Source organism: Corvus hawaiiensis, chromosome 26 (genome assembly GCF_020740725.1).
Source record: "Corvus hawaiiensis isolate bCorHaw1 chromosome 26, bCorHaw1.pri.cur, whole genome shotgun sequence".
NCBI classification, from domain to species: Eukaryota; Metazoa; Chordata; class Aves; order Passeriformes; family Corvidae; genus Corvus; species Corvus hawaiiensis.
Window position 1 is genome coordinate 45,079,812 of NC_063238.1, and position 21,284 is coordinate 45,101,095.

General features: G+C 54.4%; 1 protein-coding gene across 1 annotated transcript in view; it reads left to right on the forward strand.

Annotated features, from left to right (window-relative positions):
* MROH1 (maestro heat like repeat family member 1) overlaps nucleotides 1–21,284 on the forward strand; it is a 92,388-nt gene that overhangs the window by 20,208 nt on the left and 50,896 nt on the right. The window contains 11 exon segments of the mRNA XM_048329222.1: nucleotides 1,311–1,361; nucleotides 1,364–1,460; nucleotides 1,580–1,620; nucleotides 3,320–3,455; nucleotides 6,899–6,951; nucleotides 9,054–9,161; nucleotides 9,241–9,273; nucleotides 9,275–9,361; nucleotides 11,296–11,418; nucleotides 14,164–14,310; nucleotides 19,377–19,403. Of these exon segments, the coding sequence (XP_048185179.1) occupies nucleotides 1,311–1,361; nucleotides 1,364–1,460; nucleotides 1,580–1,620; nucleotides 3,320–3,455; nucleotides 6,899–6,951; nucleotides 9,054–9,161; nucleotides 9,241–9,273; nucleotides 9,275–9,361; nucleotides 11,296–11,418; nucleotides 14,164–14,310; nucleotides 19,377–19,403 (903 nt within the window).

Sequence of the window (21,284 nt, forward strand, 5' to 3'; positions counted from 1 at the left end):
CGGGGTCGGGATTGGGATTCTTGATGGGAATTCCGGGAGAATTCGGGGAGAATTCGGGGGAGAATTCCAGAGCCTTTCTCCAGGGAGGGAATTCCCAAAGAATTCGGGATCGTCCCAGCCCTGGAACATCCTGGGAATAGCGGGAGGGGTCCCTCGGGAATGGCATCATCCCAAAATCCCCTCCGTTCCCAGCCCATTCCCAGGATTCCGAGGCCGCATCGGCCCCTCCAGGAGGGAATTCCCACATTCCCACATTCCCACCCCCCTTATCCCAAATTTTCCCGCTCATCCCGAGATTCCCACCCCCCCTTATCCCAGATTTTCCCGCTCATCCCACCCCTTATCCGGGATTTTCCTGCTCATCCCGGAAATCCCACCCCTTATCCCGGATTTTCCCACTCATCCCGGAAATCCCACCCCTTATCCCGGATTTTCCCGCTCATCCCGAGATTCCCACCCCCCTTATCCCGGATTTTCCCGCTCATCCCAGAATTTCCACCCCTCCTTATCCGGGATTTTCCTGCTCATCTCGGAATTCCCACGCCCCTTATCCCGGATTTTCCCTCTCATCCCAATGGAATGGACTGGGAATGGGTTTGGAATGGGCTGGGAATGGGTTGGGAATTCAAACCCCCTCCGATCCCACTTCATTCCTGCTTTTCCCATCTCTTTCCCACCTCTTTTCCCGCTTTTTCCCAGCCCTTTCCCAGCTCTTTCCCAGCTTTTTCCCAGCCCTTTTCCCGCTTTTCCCACTTTTCCCAGCCCTTTTCCTGCTTTTCCCCAGCCCTTTCCCAGCTTTTTCCCAGCCCTTTTCCCGCGTTTCCCGTTTTTCCCAGCCTTTTCCCAGCCCTTTTCCCTCTTTTCCCGCTTTTCCTGCCCTTTTCCCGCCCCTTTCCTGCCCCTTTCCCACCCCTTTCCCAGCCCTTTTCCCGCTTTTCCCAGCCCTTTTCCTGCTTTTCCCACCCTTTTCCCAGCCCTTTTCCCAGCTTTTCCCAGCTTTTTCCCAGCCCTTTTCCCACTTTTCCCAGCCTTTTCCCAGCCCTTTTCCCCCTTTCCCCCCTTTTCCCACTTTTCCCAGCCCTTTCCCACCCCTTTTCCCGCTTTTCCCAGCCCTTTTCCCAGCCCTTTTCCCACCTTTTCCCACCCCTTTTCCCGCTTTTCCCAGTCCTTTTCCCAGCCCTTTTCCCACCTTTTCCCACCCCTTTTCCCGCTTTTCCCAGTCCTTTTCCCAGCCCTTTTCCCACCTTTTCCCACCCCTTTTCCCACTTTTCCCAGCCCTTTTCCCAGCCCTTTTCCCGCTTTTCCCGCAGGTCCTGTGGCCCTTCCTGCTGCAATTCCTGATCCCCGGCCCAGTTCGGAGCCGCCCCTGACCCCGCTCTGCCGGAGCCTGACCTTCCTGGCCCTGAAAAACCGGGAAGAGCAGCCGGAAAACGCGGGCCCGCCGCGCTCCGAGCGCCACGGTACATCCCGGAAAACCTCGGGAAAAAATTCGGGATGAGGGGGGAGGGGGGAGGGGTCGGGAATTCCGCAGGAATTGATTTTTTTTCCCGGTTTTTTTTTTCCTTCCTTCTCTTCCCAGCCCATCTCCCTTCTCCCCAGGCTCTGACCACGCGGCTCCTGGTGAGTTCGGCACCCGGAATTCCCGGGAATTCCCCTGGAATTCGGGGCCCAAAAAAGTGGGAATGAACAAATTCCTCCCCCCCCGCATCCCGGAATCGGTGCCGGAGAATCCGGAGCGGCCTCGGTCCTGGGAGGAGAATCCCGGGATCATCCCGAGGCTCCCGTCCCGCCCTGACCGTTCCGGCATTCCCTGATCTCGGGATCATTCCCTGATTTCGGGATCGTTCCCTGGTTTCGGGATCATTCCCTGATTTTGGGATGATTCCCTGATTTCAGGGTTCTCTGTCTTTGGCATTCCCTGATTTCGGGATGATTCCCTGATTTTCGGATTCCCTGATTTCAGGATTCCCTGATTTTGGGATTCCCTGATTCCGGCATTCCCTGATTTTTGCATTCCCTGATTTCGGGGTCATTTCCTGATTTCAGGATCATTCCCTGATTTCAGGATGATTCCCTGATTTCGGGATTCCCTGATTTCGGGATCATTCCCTGATTTTGGGAGGATTCCCTGATTTTGGCATTCCCTGATTTTGGGAGGATTCCCTGCTTTTCCCAGTTTTTAACCCTTTCCCCCCCCAAATTCCCTCATTCCCAGAGTCCCATTCCCACTTTTTCCCCTGGAATTCCATCCCGTGCCTTTCCCAGCTCTCATTCCCAGTTTCAGTCCCGCTTTTCCCCGCTTCACTTTTCCCAGTTTTTAACCCCTTCCCCCCCAAATCCCCTCATTCCCCGATGTCCCATTCCCACTTTTTCCTCTGGAATTCCCATCCTGTGCCTTTCCCAGCTCTCATTCCCAGTTTCATTCCCACTTTTCCCAGTTTTTAACCCTTCCCACCCCAAATCCCCTCATTCCCAGCATCCCATTCCCACTTTTTCCCCCGGAATTCTCATCCCGTGCCTTTCCCAGTTTCATTCCCGCTTTTCCCGCTTCACTTTTCCCAGTTTTTGACCCTTTCCCCCCCAAATTCCCTCATTCCCAGCGTCCCATTCCCACTTTTTCCCCCGGAATTCCCTTTCATGCCATTCCCAGCTCTCATTCCCAGTTTTATTCCCACTTTTCCCAGTTTTTAACCCTTCCCACCCCAAATCCCCTCATTCCCAGCATCCCATTCCCACTTTTTCCCCCGGAATTCTCATCCCGTGCCTTTCCCAGCTCTCATTCCCAGTTTCATTCCCGCTTTTCCTGCTTCACTTTTCCCAGTTTTTAACCCCTTCCCCCCCAAATCCCCTCATTCCCAGCGTCCCATTCCCACTTTTTCCCCCGGAATTCCCTTCCATGCCTTTCCCAGCTCTCATTCCCAGTTTTATTCCCACTTTTCCCAGTTTTTGACCCTTTCCCACCCCAAATCCCCTCATTCCCAGCGTCCCATTCCCACTTTTTCCCCCGGAATTCCCTTTCATGCCATTCCCAGCTCTCATTCCCAGTTTTATTCCCACTTTTCCCAGTTTTTAACCCTTCCCACCCCAAATCCCCTCATTCCCAGCATCCCATTCCCACTTTTTCCCCCGGAATTCTCATCCGTGCCCTTCCCAGCTCTCATTCCCAGTTTCATTCCCGCTTTTCCCGCTTCACTTTTCCCAGTTTTTAACCCCTTCCCCCCCAAATCCCCTCATTCCCAGAGTCCCATTCCCACTTTTTCCCCTGGAATTCCCTTCCGTGCCATTCCAGCTCTCATTCCCGCTTCTCCCGCTTTTCCAGGTGGTCTCCTCGCAGCCTTTCCTCGGGAACGGCCGGGGCGCCGCCGCCCTGCGCCTGCTCCAGGCGCTCCGGCTCCATCCCGACCTGGAAAACCTCTGGGATAAGGAAATCCCGCTGCTGCTGGAGCACCTGGAAGGTGGGAAAAGGCTCCGGATCCAATCGGAATTCCCGGATTTCCCCTTCCGGGATGGTCAAGGGGGGTTTTTTTTTGGGATTGGGAAGGTCCCGAAAATGGGATTTTCCCGCTGGGTTTGGGATGGGATTTTCCGGGTGCTGCTGATTCCCGGTTTTCCGGGGGTTGGGAGTGGGGTGGGGGAGTTTTGGGGGATTGGGAGGGGGAGGTTGGGGTGGGATTGTGGGATTATGGGATCATGGGAATGCTGGGATGGTGGGATTGTGGGATTGTGGGATCCATGGGATCCATGGGAATGATGGCATCATGGGATAATGGGATGGGAATGATGGGATCATGGGAAGGATGGGATCATGGGATCGTGGGATCCGTGGGACCCATGGGATCAATGGGATGGGAAGGATGGGATAATGGGGTTGTGGGATCTGTGGGATTCATGGGAATGAGGGGATGATGGGATCCATGGGATTATGGGAATGATGGGATCATGGGATTTTGGGATCTGTGGGATCCATGGGAATGATGGGAATGAAGGGGTCATGGGATAATGGGATCATGGGAATCATGGGAATGATGGGATTGTGGGATCCATGGGAATTATGGGATCCATAGGATCAGGGGAATGATGGGATCATGGGATCATGGGATCATGGGATGGGAAGGATGGGATTATGGGATTGTGGGATCCATGGGATCCATGGGAATGAGGGGATCATGGGAATCATGGGATTATGGGATCCATGGGATCATGGGAATGATGGGATCCATGGGGTCATGGGATCATGGGATGGGAATGATGGGATAATGGGATTGTGGGATCTGTGGGATCCATGGGAATGATGGGATCGTGGGATCCATAGGATCCATGGGATCATGGGAATGATGGGATTGTGGGAATCATGGGAATCATGGGATTATGAGATCCATGGGATAATGGAATCCATAGGATCATGGGAATGATGGGATCATGGGATGGGAATGATGGGATCATGGGATTGTGGGACCTGTGGGATCCATGGGATCATGGGATAATGGAATTATGGGATAATGGGATTGCAGGATTGTGGGATCCATGGGAATGATGGGATCCATGGGATAATGGGAATGATGGGGATTATGGGATCATGGGATCATGGGAATGATGGGAATGATGGGATAATGGGATGATGGGATGGGAATGATGGGATGGATCATGGGTATGGGATCATGGGAATGATGGGATCGTGGGATCCATGGGATCATGGCATCATGGGATGGGAATGATGGGATAATGGGATCATCGGATAATGGGATCCATGGGATGGGAATGATGGGACTATGGGATCGTGGGATCCATGGGAATGATGGGATCATGGGATACTGGGATCATGGGAATCATGGGATTATTGGATTATGGGATCGTGGGATCCATGGGATCCATGGGAATGATGGGATAATGAGATCATGGGAGTGATGGGATGATGGGATCCATAGGATCCATGGGATCATGGGAATGATGGGATAATGGGATGGGAAGGATGGGATCATGGGATTGTGGGATCTGTGGGATCCATGGGGATGATGGGATCATGGGATTATGGGAATGATGGGATTATGGGTTCCATGGGATTGTGGGATCCGTGGGATCCATGGGAATGATGGGATTATGGGATCCATGGGAATTACGGGATCCATGGGATCTATGGGAATGATGGGATCATGGGATCATGGGATCATGGGATGGGAAGGATGGGATCATGGGATTGTGGGATCTGTGGGATCCATGAGGATGATGGGATCATGGGATTATGGGAATGATGGGATAACGGGATCATGGGATGGGAATGAGGGGATAGTGGGATAATGGGATCCATGGGATCATGGGAATGATGGGATCATGGGATCGTGGGATCCGTGGGATCCATGGGAATGAGGGGATCATGGGAATGATGGGATAATGGGATCATGGGATCTGTGGGATCATGGGAATGATGGGATCATGGGATCATGGGAATTACGGGATCATAGCATCCATGGGATCATGGGAATGATGGGATAACGGGATGGGAATGATGGGATTATGGGATCATGGGATCCATGGGATCCATGGGAATGATGGGATTATGGGATTGTGGGATTGTGGGATCCGTGGGATCATGGGAATAATGGGATGATGTGATCATGGGAATGATGGGATTGATGGGATAATGGGATAACGGGATAATGGGATGGGAATGATGGGATAATGGGATCATGGGAATTATGGGATGGGAATGATGGGATGGATCATGGGATCCATGGGATAATGGGATCCATAGGATCCATGGGATCATGGGAATGATGGGATACTGGGATTATGGGATTGATGGGATGGGAATGATGGGATCATGGGATCGTGGGAATGATGGGATCATGGGAATAATGGGATTGTGGGAATCATGGGAATCAGGGCATAATGGGACCCCTAAAAATTCCCTAAACAAGCCCCTGAAAATTCCCTAAAAACCCCTCAAAATTCCCTTAAAAAACCCCTGAAAATTCCCTAAAAATAACCCTCAAAATTCCCTAAAAGGACCCCTCAAAATTCCCTAAAAAAACCCCTCAAAATTCCCTAAAAGGACCCCTGAAAATTCCCTAAAGCTCTCCTGAAAATTCCCTAAAAATTCCCTGAAAATTCCCTAAAAACCCCCTCAAAATTCCCTAAAAACCCCCTCAAAATTCCCTAAAAAAGACCCTCAAAATTCCCAAAAAAAAACCCTGAAAATTCCCTTAAAACCGCTGAAAATTCCCTAAAAGGACCTAAAAATTCCCTAAAAGGACCTCTCAAAATTCCCTAATAAACCCCTCAAAATTCCCAAAAAAAAACCCCCCTGAAAATTCCCTAAAAAGGACCCCTCAAAATTCCCTAAAAACCCCCTCAAAATTCCCTAAAAAAACCCCCCTGAAAATTCCCTAAAAATCCTCTCGAAATTCCCTAAAAGGGCCCCTGAAAATTCCCTAAAAAACCCCTCAAAATTCCCTAAAAAAGACCCTGAAAATTCCCTAAAAAACCCTCAAAATTCCCTAAAAGGACCCCTCAAAATTCCCTAAAACCCCCCTGAAAATTCCCTAAAAACCCCTCAAAATTCCCTAAAAACCCCCCAGGCTCCCGCCCCTGCAGCCTTTATGCCGAGCCCCTCTCCAGCTGTGCCGGAGCCCCTGGAATTCTCCTGGAATTCTCCTGGAATTCCCTTGGAATTCCCCTTTCCCAGCTCATTCCCGCACCCCTCCAATCCCAGATCCCAGATCCCGGATCCCGATCCCAGCTGGGATCCCAGCAGGATTCCCGCTTTTCCAGCTTTCCCAGCATTTCCCGCATCCCGAATCCTTTCCCTCGGGAATGCTCCCAGCCCCTCCCCCCCCATTCCCGCATTCCCGCATTCCCGGATCCCTCGGAATTCCCAGGATCCCGCTTGGATTTTCCCCAGGGACCACCGAGGATTCCCTGTGCCAGCAGGAATGGGAAGAGAAGCTGCTCCAGGTGCGCATCCCGGGAACGCCGGGAAAGCTTTTCCCTGGATTTTTGGCTCTGGGAAAGGGCTGGGAAGCTCCAAATCCCGGGAGCTTTTCCCATGGAATTGGGGAGGGAGAAGCTCTGGGAGCCGGGCAGGGCCTGTCCCGATGCCGGGGGAAAAGGGGCCGGGCGGCATTCCCGGGAATTTGGGATGGGGAGCCGGCATTCCGAAGGGTCCTCAGCATTCCATGGGAAATTGGGATGGAAAAGGAGGATTCCACTGGGATTTGGGATGGGAAAGCGGGATTCCAAAGGCTCCTCAGCATTCCATGGGAAATTGGGATGGGAAACGAGCATTCCAGAGGGATTTGGGATGGAAAACTGGGATTCCACAGGCTCCTCAGCATTCCAGAGGGATTTGGGATGGGGAACCGGGATTCCAAAGGGATTTGGGATGGAAAACTGGGATTCCACAGGGTCCTCAGCATTCCAGGGGAATCTGGGATGGAACCCAGGCATTCCAAAGGGATTTGGGGTGGAAAACCAGGATTCCAAAGGTTTCTTAGACTTCCACTGGGATTTGGGATGGGAAACCGGGATTCCAAAGGCTCCTCAGCATTCCATGGGAAATTGGGATGGGAAACGAGCATTCCAGAGGGATTTGGGATGGAAAACGGGGATTCCAGAGGCTCCTCAGCATTCCAGCGGGATTTGGGATGGGGAACCGGCGTTCCATAGGGATCTGGAATTCCATAGGAGAAACCAGAATTCCAAAGGGTCGGCAGCATTCCAAAGGAATTTGGGATGGGAAACTGGGATTCCAAAGGGATTTGGGATGGGAAACTGGGGTTCCAAAGGTTTCTTAGACTTCCCTTGGGATTTGGGACCGGGACCTGGCATTCCAAAAGGATTCCATGGGAATGTGGGATGGAAAACCAGGATTCCAACGGGATTTGGGATGGGAAACCAGAATTCCATGGGAATTTGGGATGGGAAACCAGGATTCCCAAGGCTTCTCAGCATTCCAAAGGGATCTGGGATAGGAAACGGGGATTCCAAAGGGATTTGGGATGGGGAACCAGCATTCCAAAGGCTCCTCAGCATTCCAGGGAAATTGGGATGGGAAACGAGCATTCCAGAGGGAAATTGGGATGAAAAACCGGGATTCGGAAGGGTTGGCAGCATTCCCGGGGATTTGGGATGGGAAACCGGGATTCCAAAGGCTCCTCAGCATTCCATGGGAATCTGGGATAGGAAACCGGGATTCCAAAGGGATTTGGGGTGGAAAACCAGGATTCCAAAGGTTTCTTAGACTTCCACTGGGATTTGGGACCGGGAGCCGGCATTCCAAAGGTTCGGCAGCATTCCATGGGAAATTGGGATGGAAAACCAGGATTCCAAAGGGATTTGGGATGGGAAACCGGGATTCCAAAGGCTCCTCAGCATTCCAGAGGGATCCGGGATGGGATCCCCAACATTCCAGAGGGATCCGGGATGGGATCCCCGGCATTCCAGAGGGATTTGGGATGGGATCCCCAACATTCCAGAGGGATCCGGGATGGGATCCCCAACATTCCAGAGGGATCCGGGATGGGATCCCCCGCATTCCAGAGGGATTTGGGATGGGATCCCCAACATTCCAGAGGGATCCGGGATGGGATCCCCAACATTCCAGAGGGATCCGGGATGGGACCCCAACATTCCAGAGGGATTTGGGATGGGATCCCCAACATTCCAGAGGGATCCGGGATGGGATCCCCGGCATTCCAGAGGGATTTGGGATGGGATCCCCAACATTCCAGAGGGATTTGGGATGGGATCCCCAACATTCCAGAGGGATCTGGGATGGGATCCCCAACATTCCAGAGGGATCCGGGATGGGATCCCCGGCATTCCAGAGGGATTTGGGATGGGATCCCCAACATTCCAGAGGGATCCGGGATGGGACCCCAACATTCCAGAGGGATTTGGGATGGGATCCCCAACATTCCAGAGGGATCCGGGATGGGACCCCAACATTCCAGAGGGATCCGGGATGGGATCCCCGGCATTCCAGAGGGATTTGGGATGGGATCCCCAACATTCCCAGCGGCTTTCCCGGCATTCCCACGGCCCATTCCCTGCTCCAGTTCCTCCGGGAATCCCTGGCGGCCATCCCGGAGAAATCCTGGATTTGCCCTTTGGTGTCGGAGATGTTCCGGCAGCTCCGCGGCTCCGACGGCTCCCAGCTGGAAAAGGTGAGGAGTGGGAAAATCCGGGAGCTTCGCCCGCCTCATCCCGAGGTTTTTCCCGCTGGAATTCCCGGTGTTTTCCCAGAATTTCCTCTACAGATCCATGGGAACGGCGCTGGGGGGCGTGTCCCAGTAAGGAGCTGGTCCGGAAGCAGCTCCAGGAACTCCTGGAAAACGCCCGGTACCGGGAAGAGGCCGAGCGGGAGGTGAGGAATGAGGCCGGAAAATCCTCAGGATCCAGGGAAGAGGGAATTTTGGGAATGTTCCTGTTGGGAAAGGGGCGGAGCCGCCGTTCCCAGGGCGGGTTTTGGAATCTCTGGGAATGGGGGTGGGGCTCGGGGTTTTCCGAAGGGAACGGTGCTGGAAATCCTGGAATTCTGGGGGATCCGTAAGGAATTGGTGGAATTCTGGGGGAGGGCCACTGAAATCCTGGGATTTCATGGGATCGCCACTAAAATCCTGGAATTCTGGGGGATCCATAAGGAATTCATGGAATTTCATGGTATTCCCACTAAAATCCTGGAATTTCATGGTATCTCCATTAAAATCCTGGAATTCTGGGGGGATCCATAAGGAATTCATGGAATTCCGGAGGGTGTCTACTAAAATCCTGGAATTTCCTGGAATTTCCATTAAAATCCTGGAATTCTGGGGGATCCGTAAGGAATTGGTGGAATTCTGGGGGAGGGCCACTGAAATCCTGGGATTTCATGGAATCACCATTAAAATCCTGGAATTCCGGGGGATCCATAAGGAATTCATGGAATTTCATGGTATTCCCACTAAAATCCTGGAATTTCCTGGAATTTCCATTAAAATCCTGGAATTCCAGGGGATCCTTTCTGAATTCATGGAATTCCATGGAATCCTGACAAAAATCCTGGAATTCCGTGGGGATCCCTTCGAAATTCATGGAATTCCTGGGAATCCTGACTGAAATCCTGGATTTCTGTGGAATCCCTGCTAAAATCCTGGAATTCCGTGGGATCCCGACTAAAATCCTGGAATTCCAAGGAATCCAACTAAAATCCTGGAATTCCCTGGGGGTCCCTTCAAAATTCATGGAATTCCGGGGAATCCCGACTAAAATCCTGGAATTCCTTGGGATCCAGCTAAAATCCTGGAATTCTGGGGGGATCCTGGAATTCCGTGGAATGCTTTCTAAAATCCTGGAATTCCAAGGAATCCTGACTAAAAATCCTGGAATTCCCTGCGGGGGTCCCTTCGAAATTCATGGAATTCCTGGGAATCCCGACTACCTAGAATTCCAAGGAATCCTGATAAAAATCCTGGAATTCCTTGGGGTCCAACTAAAATTCTGGAATTCCTTGGAGCCGCTTCTAAAATCCTGGAATTCTAAGCAATCCAACTAAAACCCTGGAATTCTGTGGGATCTCCACTAAAATCCTGGAATTCCCTGGAATCCCGACTAAAAATCCTGGAATTCCCTGGGGGGATCCCTTCAAAATTCATGGAATTCCGTGGAATCCCAACTAAAAATCCTGGAATTCCCTGGGGATCCCTTCGAAATTCATGGAATTCTGTGGAATCCCGACTGAAATCCTGGAATTCCCTGGGGGATCCCTCGGAAATTCATGGAATTCCGTGGAATCCCCACTAAAATCCTGGAATTCCACCCACGGAATTCCCGCTATCCCGGGATGTTCCCGGCACCTTCCCAGGGCTGCGGCAGCTCCGGCTTTTCTGGGAATTCCATCCCGGCTCCTTCCCAGGGAAAAAAATTCCAGAGGTTTTGGAGCTTCCCCTCCCCCCCCCCCCCCCATTCCCGCTCATTCCCTGCCCTGGAGCTGAGGTTGGGATTGAGCTTTTCCAGCTTTTTTCCAGCTTTTTTCCAGCTTTTTTCCAGCTTTTTTCCAGCTTTTCCACCCCATCCAACATTCCCAGTTCCCGTTTTCTTTGGCCGCAGGTTGGAATTCATGGAATTCCAGCCTGGGAATTCCAGCCTCTGGTTGGAATTCATGGAATTCCAGCCGGGAATTCCAGCCGGGATCGAGTCCATCCACGCCCCAGCACCGTTGGAATTCCCTCGGCGCCGCTCAGGAGCCGGGAATTCTGGCTGGGAGAACTTCGGGAATTCCTGAGCGGCTCTTCCCGGGTTTTATTCCCGGAATTCCCGCAGGGCCTGGCTTCGTGCTTCGGGATCTGCGCCCGGGATCACCTGGAAGAGACGCTGGAAAAGCTGGAGGAGTTCCTGAAATCCGACGTCTTCAAGAAATCCCTGGGATTGTTCAGCATCTTCAAGGTGGGAATTCCTTGGGATTCCCGGGAATGGGAATGGGGAATTCTGGGAGCGGCCGGGGGGGGGCTGATCCCGGAGAAAAAAGTGGGATTGAAGGGATCCAGGGGGGATCCAGGGCGGGATCTGCTGGCTGGGAACAGGGACAGGAGCAGAGGGAGCGGCCTCGGGCTGGGATTTTCGGGAATATCCCCCTGGAAAGGGCTGCCCGGGCTGGAATTCCGGGCTGGAGCGGCCATTCCCGGCTGGAATCGCCATCGCTGGGGGGGTGGGATGGGAGCAGGGCCGGGATTTGGGATCCCCATTCCCAGGATTTCCCATCGCTGTGGATTTGGGATGGGAGCAGGGCCGGGATTTGGGATCCCCATTCCCAGGATTTGTGGGATGGGAGCAGGGCCGGGATTTGGGATTTTGGGGATTTTTTTTGGATTTTTTGGGAATTTTGGGGATTTTTTTGCAGAATTTTGGGGATTTTTTTGGGATTTCCCATCCCTGTGGATTTGGGATGGGAGCAGGGCCGGGGTTTGGGATTTGGGGGATTTTTTTTGGATTTTTTGGGAATTTTGGGGATTTTTTTGCAGAATTTTGGGGATTTTTTTGAGATTTCCCATCCCTGTGGATTTGAGATGGGAGCAGGGCCGGGATTTGGGATCCCCATTCCCAAGATTTCCCATCGCTGTGGATTTGGGATGGGAGCAGGGCCGGGATTTGGGATTTGGGGGATTTTTGGGGGATTTTGGGGATTTTTTGGGGAATTTTTGGGGATTTTTGGGAATTTTGGGGATTTTTTTGGGAATTTTGGGGATTTTGGGGGATTTTTTTGGGATTTCCCATCCCAGTGGATTTGGGATGGGATCTGGGCTGGGATTTGGGATTTTGGGGATTTTTGGGGATTTTTGGGGGATTTTTTTGGGAATTTTGGGGATTTTTTTGGGATTTTTTGGGGAATTTTGGGGATTTTGGGGATTTTTTTTGGGATTTCCCATTGCTGGGGGTGTGGGATGGGATCAGGGCCAGGATTTGGGATTTGGGGGAATTTTGGGGATTTTTTGGGGAATTTTTGGGATTTTGGGGGATTTTTGGGGATTTTTTTGGGATTTCCCATTTCTGGGGAGGTGGGATGGGATCAGGGCCGGGATTTGGGATCCCCATTCCCAGGATTTCCCATCCCTGTGGATTTGGGATGGGATCAGGGCCGGGATTTGGGATTTTGGTAATTTTGGGGATTTTGGGGGATTTTTTTGGGATTTCCCATCCCTGTGGATTTGGGATGGGGACCTGCAGATTCCGTGGGATTTGGGGAAGGAATTCCTGCCTGGGAGGGGCTGGGATGGAATTCCCGGGGAGTTTTGGCCTTTCCATCCCTGGAATTCCCGGCTTGGAGCCATCCCGGGATATCGGGAATGCTTGGAATGGGATCATCCTTAAATCCCTTCCATCCCAACCCATCCCAGAATTCCTGGAATCCCTGGAAGGGCCCAATTCCAGCTGGGAGCGATCGGGGGAGAGCGGGAATGGGGAATCCTCCGAAAATCTGGGAATTTTGGTGGGAATCCTGGTTGAAATCCTGGAATTCCGTGGGAATCCGACTAAAATCCTGGAATTCTGTGGAATCCCGTTAAAAAATCCTGGAATTCCGTGGAAAGCTGACTAAAATCCTGGAATCCTGTGGAATTCTTCCAAACTCATGGAATTCCTTGGAATCCTCCTCAAATCCTGGAATTCCGAGGGACCCCGCCTGAGAATCCGGGAATTCCATGGAATCCTGCTTAAAAATCCTGGAATTCTGTGGCTTCCCAGCTAAAATCCTGGAATTCCAAGGGGCCCGGACTGAAATCCTGGAATTCGGTGGAATCCCTGGGGAAATCCTGGAATTCCATGGGATCCCAGCTAAACCCCTGGAATTCCGTGGAATCCCAATAAAACCCCTGGAATTCCCTGGAATCCCAATGAAACCCCTGGAATTCCATGGAATCCCAATGAAACTCCTGGAATTCCATGGAAACCCAATAAAACCCCTGGAATTGCCTGGAATCCCAATTAAACCCCTGGAATTCCGTGGAATCCCAATGAAACCCCTGGAATTGCCTGGAATCCCAATTAAACCCCTGGAATTCCCGGGAATCCCAATGAAACCCCTGGAATTCCATGGAATCCCATGTAAACCCCTGGAATTGCCTGGAATCCCAATTAAACCCCTGGAATTCCCGGGAATCCCAATGAAACCCCTGGAATTCCATGGAATCCCAATTAAACCCCTGGAATTCCATGGAATCCCAATTAAACCCCTGGAATTCTGTGGAATCCCAATAAAACCCCTGGAATTCCCTGGAATCCCGGTTAAACCCCTGGAATTCCGTGGAATCCTGGCTAAACCCCTGGAATTCCCTGGAATCCCAATTAAACCTGTCGAATTCCCCTGGAATCCCAGCAAAACCCCTGGAATTCCCTGGAATCCCAATAAAAACCCCTGAAATTCCGTGGAATCCCAATAAAACCCCTGGAATTCCCTGGAATCCCAACGAAACCCCTGGAATTCCCTGGAATCCCACCTCAAAATTCCCGACAATCCATGGAATCCCCGCTCTCAAAGCCCTGGAATTCCCTGGAACCCCCCATCCCGAAATCCCCAGCGTTCCCAGCACCATCCAATCCCACCCAACCGTTCCCGGGCTTTTCCCCCCCTCTAATCCCGCCTGGGAAATTCTTCGGGATTCCCTTCCGGCCTTCCCGGATCCCGTTTTTCCGCAGGATCGGAGCGAGGCGGAGCCGGAGAAGCTGCGGAGCGGCCTCGTGCTCTGCTACGGCCGCGTGGCCGAGGCGGCGCCTCCGGAGCTGCTGCGATCCCGCCTGGAATCGCCCATCCTGGAAAACCTCCTGCAGCTCGGCCACACCAAGGTGAGCCCGGCATGGCTCCGGCATGGCTCCGGGATTGGCCCGGGATGGCTCCGGGATTGGCCCGGGATGGCTCCGGGATTGGCCCGGGATGGCTCCGGCATGGCTCCGGGATTGGCCCGGGATGGCTCCGGGATTGGCCCGGGATGGCTCCGGGATTGGCCCGGGATGGCTCCGGCATGGCTCCGGGATGGCTCCGGCATGGCTCCGGGATTGGCCCGGGATGGCTCCGGGATTGGCCCGGGATGGCTCGGGATGGCTCCGGGATTGGCCCGGGATGGCTCCGGGATTGGCCCGGGATGGCTCCGGGATTGCTCCGGATTGGCCCGGGATGGCTCCGGGATTGGCCCGGGATTGCTCCGGGATTGCTCCGGGATTGGCCCGGGATTGCTCCGGGATGGCTCCGGGATTGGCTCCGGGATGGCTCCGGGATTGCTCCGGGATTGGCCCAGGATGGCTCCGGGATTGCTCCGGGATTGGCCCAGGATGGCTCCGGCATGGCTCCGGGATTGGCCCGGGATGGCTCCGGCATGGCTCCGGGATTGGCCCGGGATGGCTCCGGGATTGGCCCAGGATGGCTCCGGCATGGCTCCGGGATTGGCCCGGGATGGCTCCGGGATTGGCCCGGGATGGCTCCGGGATTGGCCCGGGATGGCTCCGGGATGGCTCCGGGATTGGCCCAGGATGGCTCCGGGATTGGCCCAGGATGGCTCCGGCATGGCTCCGGGATTGGCCCGGGATGGCTCCGGGATTGGCCCGGGATGGCTCCGGCATGGCTCCGGGATGGCTCCGGCATGGCTCCGGGATTGCTCCGGGATGGCTCCGGGATTGGCCCGGGATGGCTCCGGGATTGGCCCGGGATGGCTCCGGGATGGCTCCGGGATTGCTCCGGGATTGCTCCAGGATTGCTCCGGGATTGCTCCGGGATGGCTCCGGGATTGGCTCCGGGATTGGCCCGGGATGGCTCCGGGATTGGCCCAGGATGGCTCCGGGATTGGCCCGGGATGGCTCCGAGATGGCTCCGGGATTGGCCCGGGATGGCTCCGGGATTGGCCCGGGATGGCTCCGGGATTGGCCCGGGATGGCTCCGGGATTGGCCCGGGATTGGCCCGGGATGGCTCCGGGATTGGTCCGGGATGGCTCCGGGATTGCTCCGGGATGGCTCCGGGATTGCTCCGGGATTGGCCCGGGATTGCTCCAGGATTGCTCCGGGATTGCTCCGGGATTGGCCCGGGATGGCTCCGGGATTGGCCCGGGATGGCTCCGGGATTGGCCCGGGATGGCTCCGGGATGGCTCCGGGATTGGCCCGGGATGGCTCCGAGATGGCTCCGGGATTGGCCCGGGATGGCTCCGGGATTGCTCCGGGATTGCTCCGGGATTGGCCCGGAATGGCTCCGGGATTGCTCCGGGATTGCTCCGGGATTGGCCCGGGATGGCTCCGGGATGGCTCCGGGATTGGCCCGGGATGGCTCCGGGATTGGCCCGGGATGGCTCCGGGATTGCTCCGGGATTGGCCCGGGATGGCTCCGGGATTGGCCCGGGATGGCTCCGGGATTGGCTCCGGGATTGGCCCGGGATGGCTCCGGGATTGGCCCGGGATGGCTCCGGGATGGCTCCGGGATTGGCCGGGATTGCTCCGGGATTGGCCCGGGATGGCTCCGGGATTGGCCCGGGATGGCTCCGGGATTGGCTCCGGGATTGGCCCGGGATGGCTCCGGGATTGGCCCGGGATGGCTCCGGGATTGCTCCGGGATTGGCCCGGGATGGCTCCGGGATTGCTCCGGGATTGGCCCGGGATGGCTCCGGGATTGCTCCGGGATTGGCCCGGGATGGCTCCGGGATTGCTCCGGGATTCCTGGGATTGGCCCGGGATGGCTCCGGGATTCCTGGGATTGGCCCGGGATGGCTCCGGGGATGGCTCCGGGATTTCCCTGGGATTGGCCCGGGATGGCTCCGGGATTGGCCCGGGATGGCTCCGGGATGGCTCCGGGGTGGCTCCGGGATTGGCCCGGGATGGCTCCGGGATTGGCCCGGGATTGCTCCGGGATTGGCCCGGGATTGCTCCGGGATTGCTCCGGGATTGCTCCGGGATTGGCCCGGGATGGCTCCGGCATGGCTCCGGGATTGGCTCCGGGATTGGCCCGGGATGGCTCCGGGATTGGCCCGGGATGGCTCCGGGATTGGCTCCGGGATTGGCCCGGGATGGCTCCGGGATTGGCTCCGGGATTGGCCCGGGATGGCTCCGGGATTGGCCCGGGATGGCTCCGGGATTGGCTCCGGGATTGGCCCGGGATGGCTCCGGGATTGGCCCGGGATGGCTCCGGGATTGGCCCGGGATTGGCCCGGGATGGCTCCGGGATTGGCCCGGGATGGCTCCGGGATTGGCCCGGGATGGCTCCGGGATGGCTCCGGGATGGCTCCGGGATTGCTCCGGGATTGGCCCGGGATTGCTCCAGGATTGCTCCGGGATTGCTCCGGGATTGGCCCGGGATGGCTCCGGGATTGGCCCGGGATGGCTCCGGGATTGGCCCGGGATGGCTCCGGGATGGCTCCGGGATTGGCCCGGGATGGCTCCGAGATGGCTCCGGGATTGGCCCGGGATGGCTCCGGGATTGCTCCGGGATTGCTCCGGGATTGGCCCGGAATGGCTCCGGGATTGCTCCGGGATTGCTCCGGGATTGGCCCGGGATGGCTCCGGGATGGCTCCGGGATTGGCCCGGGATGGCTCCGGGATTGGCCCGGGATGGCTCCGGGATTGCTCCGGGATTGGCCTGGGATGGCTCCGGCATGGCTCCGGGATTGGCCCGGGATGGCTCCGGGATTGGCCCGGGATGGCTCCGGGATTGGCTCCGGGATTGGCCCGGGATGGCTCCGGGATTGGCTCCGGGATTGGCCCGGGATGGCTCCGGGATTGGCCCGGGATGGCTCCGGGATTGCTCCGGGATGGCTCCGGGATTGGCCCGGGATGGCTCCGGGATTGGCCCGGGATGGCTCCGGGATTGGCCCGGGATTGCTCCGGGATTGGCCCGGGATGGCTCCGGGATGGCTCCGGGATTGGCCCGGGATGGCTCCGGGATTGCTCCGGGATTGGCCCGGGATGGCTCCGGGATTGCTCCGGGATTCCTGGGATTGGCCCGGGATGGCTCCGGGATTCCTGGGATTGGCCCGGGATGGCTCCGGGATGGCTCCGGGATTTCCCTGGGATTGGCCCGGGATGGCTCCGGGATTGGCCCGGGATGGCTCCGGGATGGCTCCGGGGTGGCTCCGGGATTGGCCCGGGATGGCTCCGGGATTGGCCCGGGATTGCTCCGGGATTGGCCCGGGATTGCTCCGGGATTGCTCCGGGATTGGCCCGGGATGGCTCCGGGATTCCCGGGATTCCTGGGATTGGCCTGGGATTGGCCCGGGATGGCTCCGGGATTGCTCCGGGATTGCTCCGGGATTCCCGGATTGGCCCGGGATGGCTCCGGGATTGCTCCGGGATTGCTCCGGGATTGGCCCGGCATGGCTCCGGGATGGCTCCGGCATGGCTCCGGGATGGCTCCGGGATTGCTCCGGGATTGCTCCGGGATGGCTCCGGGATTCCCGGGATTGGCCCGGCATTGGCCCGGCATGGCTCCGGGATTCCCGGGATTCCTGGGATTGGCCCGGGATTGGCCCGGGATGGCTCCGGGATTGCCCTGGGATTCCCAGGATTCCCCTGGGATTGCTCCGGGATTTCCCTGGGATTGGCCCGGGATTGCTCCGGGATTGCTCCGGGATTCCCAGGATTCCCCTGGGATTGTTCTGGGATTGCTCTGGGATGGCTCCAGGATTCCTGGGATTGCTCTGGGATTTCCAGGATTCCCCTGGGATTGCTCCAGGATTCCCCCAGGATTCCTGGGATTGTTCTGGGATTGCTCCGGGATTGCTGGAATTGCTCCAGGATTCCCCTGGGATTGTCCCAGGATTGCTCCGGGATGGCTCCAGGATTCCTGGGATTGCTCTGGGATTTCCAGGATTCCCCTGGGATTGCTCCAGGATTCCCCCAGGATTCCTGGGATTGTTCTGGGATTGCTCCGGGATTGCTGGGATTGCTCCAGGATTCCCCTGGGATTGTCCCGGGATTGCTCCGGGATTGCTCCAGGATTCCTGGGATTGTCCCGGGATCGGCCCGGCATGGCTCCGGGATTTCCCTGGGATTCCCAGGATTCCTGGGATTGCTCCGGGATGGCTCCGGGATTTCCCTGCGATTGCTCCGGGATTCCCAGGATTCCCCTGGGATTACCCCAGGACGGCTCCAGGATTCCCCTGGGATTCCCAGAATTGCTCTGGGATTGCTCCGGGATTCCCCCGGGATTGCTCTGGGATTCCCTGGATTCCCAGAATTCCCCTGGGGTTCCTCCAGGATTCCTGGGATTCCTGGGATTTCTCCGGAATTTGGGGCAGAGCTTTCCCGGGGCATTTTGGAGCTCGTTTTTCCTGCCAGGATTTGGGTTTTCCAATGGAATTTCAGTTTTCCCAATGGAATTTTGGTTTTTCCAATGGAATTTCGGTTTTTCCAATGGGATTTTGGGGTTTTTTCCCCACCGGAATTTCAGTTTTTCCCAATTTTTCCAATGGAATTTTGATTTTTCCCACTGGAATTTGGGGTTTTCCCGTTGGAATTTTGGCTTTTCCTGCTGGAAATTTGGAGTTTCCCGCTGGAATTTTGGCTTTTCCTGCTGGAATTTTCATTTTCAGCTGGAATTTTGGAGTTTCCGGTTGGAATTTGGGGGTTTTCCCGCTGGAATTTTGGATTTTCCAGTGGGAATTTTGGATTTTCCCGCTGGAATTTTGGCTTTTCCAGCTGGAATTTGGATTTTCCCACTGGAAATTTTGAGTTTCCCGCTGGAATTTGGGTTTTCCTGCTGGAATTTCGATTTTCCGGCTGGAATTTGGGGGTTTTCCCGCTGGAATTTTGATTTTCCCGCTGGAATTTGGGGATTTTCCTGATGGGAAATTTGGATTTTCCGGCTGGAATTTTGGCTTTTCCCGCTGGAATTTGGGGATTTTTCCTGATGGGAATTTTGTTTTTCCGCCCGTTCAGGTTCTGGGAATAAAAGTAGAGCCCAAGGTAGGGATTTTTGGGATTGCCTTTGGAATTCTCTCTCTTTGGAATTCTCCCTCTGGAATTCTCCCTGTTTCCGCCTTTCCCCCTCATTCCGCGCTGGAATCGCTTCCCGGAAAAACGCCGGAATTCCCGGGAAAAAAGGGTCGGGGAAAAGGCAGAGACTCCCAGATTTTTCCAGAATTCCGGGGTTTTTTTTGGAATTCCCGGATTTTTTCCAGAATTCCCAGCTTTTTCTGAAATTCCTGGATTTTCCCGGAATTCCCAGATTCTCCCAGAATTCTCGGGTTTTTCTGGGATTCCCAGATTTTTCCCAGAATTCCTGGATTTTTCTGGAATTCCAGGATCTTTCTAGAATTCCCGGATTTTCCCCGAATTCCTGGGGTTTTTTTTAATTCCTGGATTTTTCTGAAATTCCTGGGGTTTTTTGGAATTCCCAGATTTTTCTGACATTCCTGGACTTTCCTGGAATTCCTGGATCTTTCTAAAATTCCTGGATTTTCCCCGAATTCCTGGGTTTTTTTGGAAGTCCCAGATTTTTCTGGAATTCTCGGATTTTTCCAGAATTTCTGGATTTTCCCCGGGATTCCTGAATTTTTCCAAAATTCCTGGATTTTTCTGGAATTCCTGGGGTTTTTTTTGAATTCCTGGATTTTTCCAAAATTCCCAGATTTTCCCAGAATTCCCGGGTTTTCCTGGAATTCCTAGATTTTTCCAAAGTTCCCGGATTTTTCCAGAATTCCCAGATTTTTCTGAAATTCCTGGATTCTCCCAGAATTCCCAGGTTTTTCTGGGATTCCCAGGTTTTCCCAGAATTCCCGGATTTCCCTGGAATTCCTGGGGTTTTTTGGAAGTCCCAGATTTCTCTGAAATTCCTGGATTTTCCTGGAATTCCCTGGCTCTTTCTAGAATTCCTGGATTTTCCCCGGAATTCCTGGGTTTTTTGGAAGTCCCAGATTTTTCTGGAATTCTCAGATTTTTCCAGAATTCCTGGATTTTCCCTGAATTCCTGGGGTTTTTTAGGAATTCCTGGATTTTTCCAAAATTCCCAGATTTTCCCCAGGATTCCTGGATTTTCCCAGAATTCCTGGATTTTTTCTGGAATTCCTGGATTTTCCCTGGAATTCTTGGAGTTTTTTTTAATTCCTGGATTTTTCCAGAATTCCTGGATTTCCCTGGAATTCCCGGTTTTTTGCAAAATTCCCAGATTTTCCCAGAATTCCTGGGTTTTTTCCAGAATTCCCGGATTTCCCCGGAGTTCCTGGATTTTCCTGGAATTTCTGGATTTTTTTGGAATCCCTGGATTCTTCCAAAATTCCCAGATTTTCCCAGAATTCCTGGACTTTTCCCAGAATTCCCGGATTTTCCTGGAATTCCCAGGTTTTCCTGGAATTCCCAGATTTTCCCAGAATTCCTGGGTTTTCCTGGAATGCCCACATTTTTCCCAAAATTCCCAGATTTTCCCAGAATTCCCAGATTTTCCTAGAACTTCTAGATTTTTCCCGGAATTCCCAGATTTTTCCAAAATTCCCAGATTTTCCCAGAATCCCCGGGGGTTTTCTGGAATTTCCAGATTTTTCCAGATTTCCCAGGTTTTTTTTGAATTCCCGGGTTTTTCCAAAATTCACGGATTTTTCTGGAACTCCTGGATTTTCCCGGAATTCCCAGCTTTTCCGGGAATTCCCGCTTTTCCCGGGCTCTGCTCCCCCTTCCCGGCTCTCCGGGGGCTCCCTGGGATTGGGGATTGGGCGGGGCTGGAATTCCCTGGGAACGGGAGGAGAAAGAAGGGAGAAATTAACGACTAATTAATAGGATTAATAACCATTAATTATTCATTATTAACGATTAGAAGTTATAATTAGTCGTTTATTATTAACTAGCAGTATT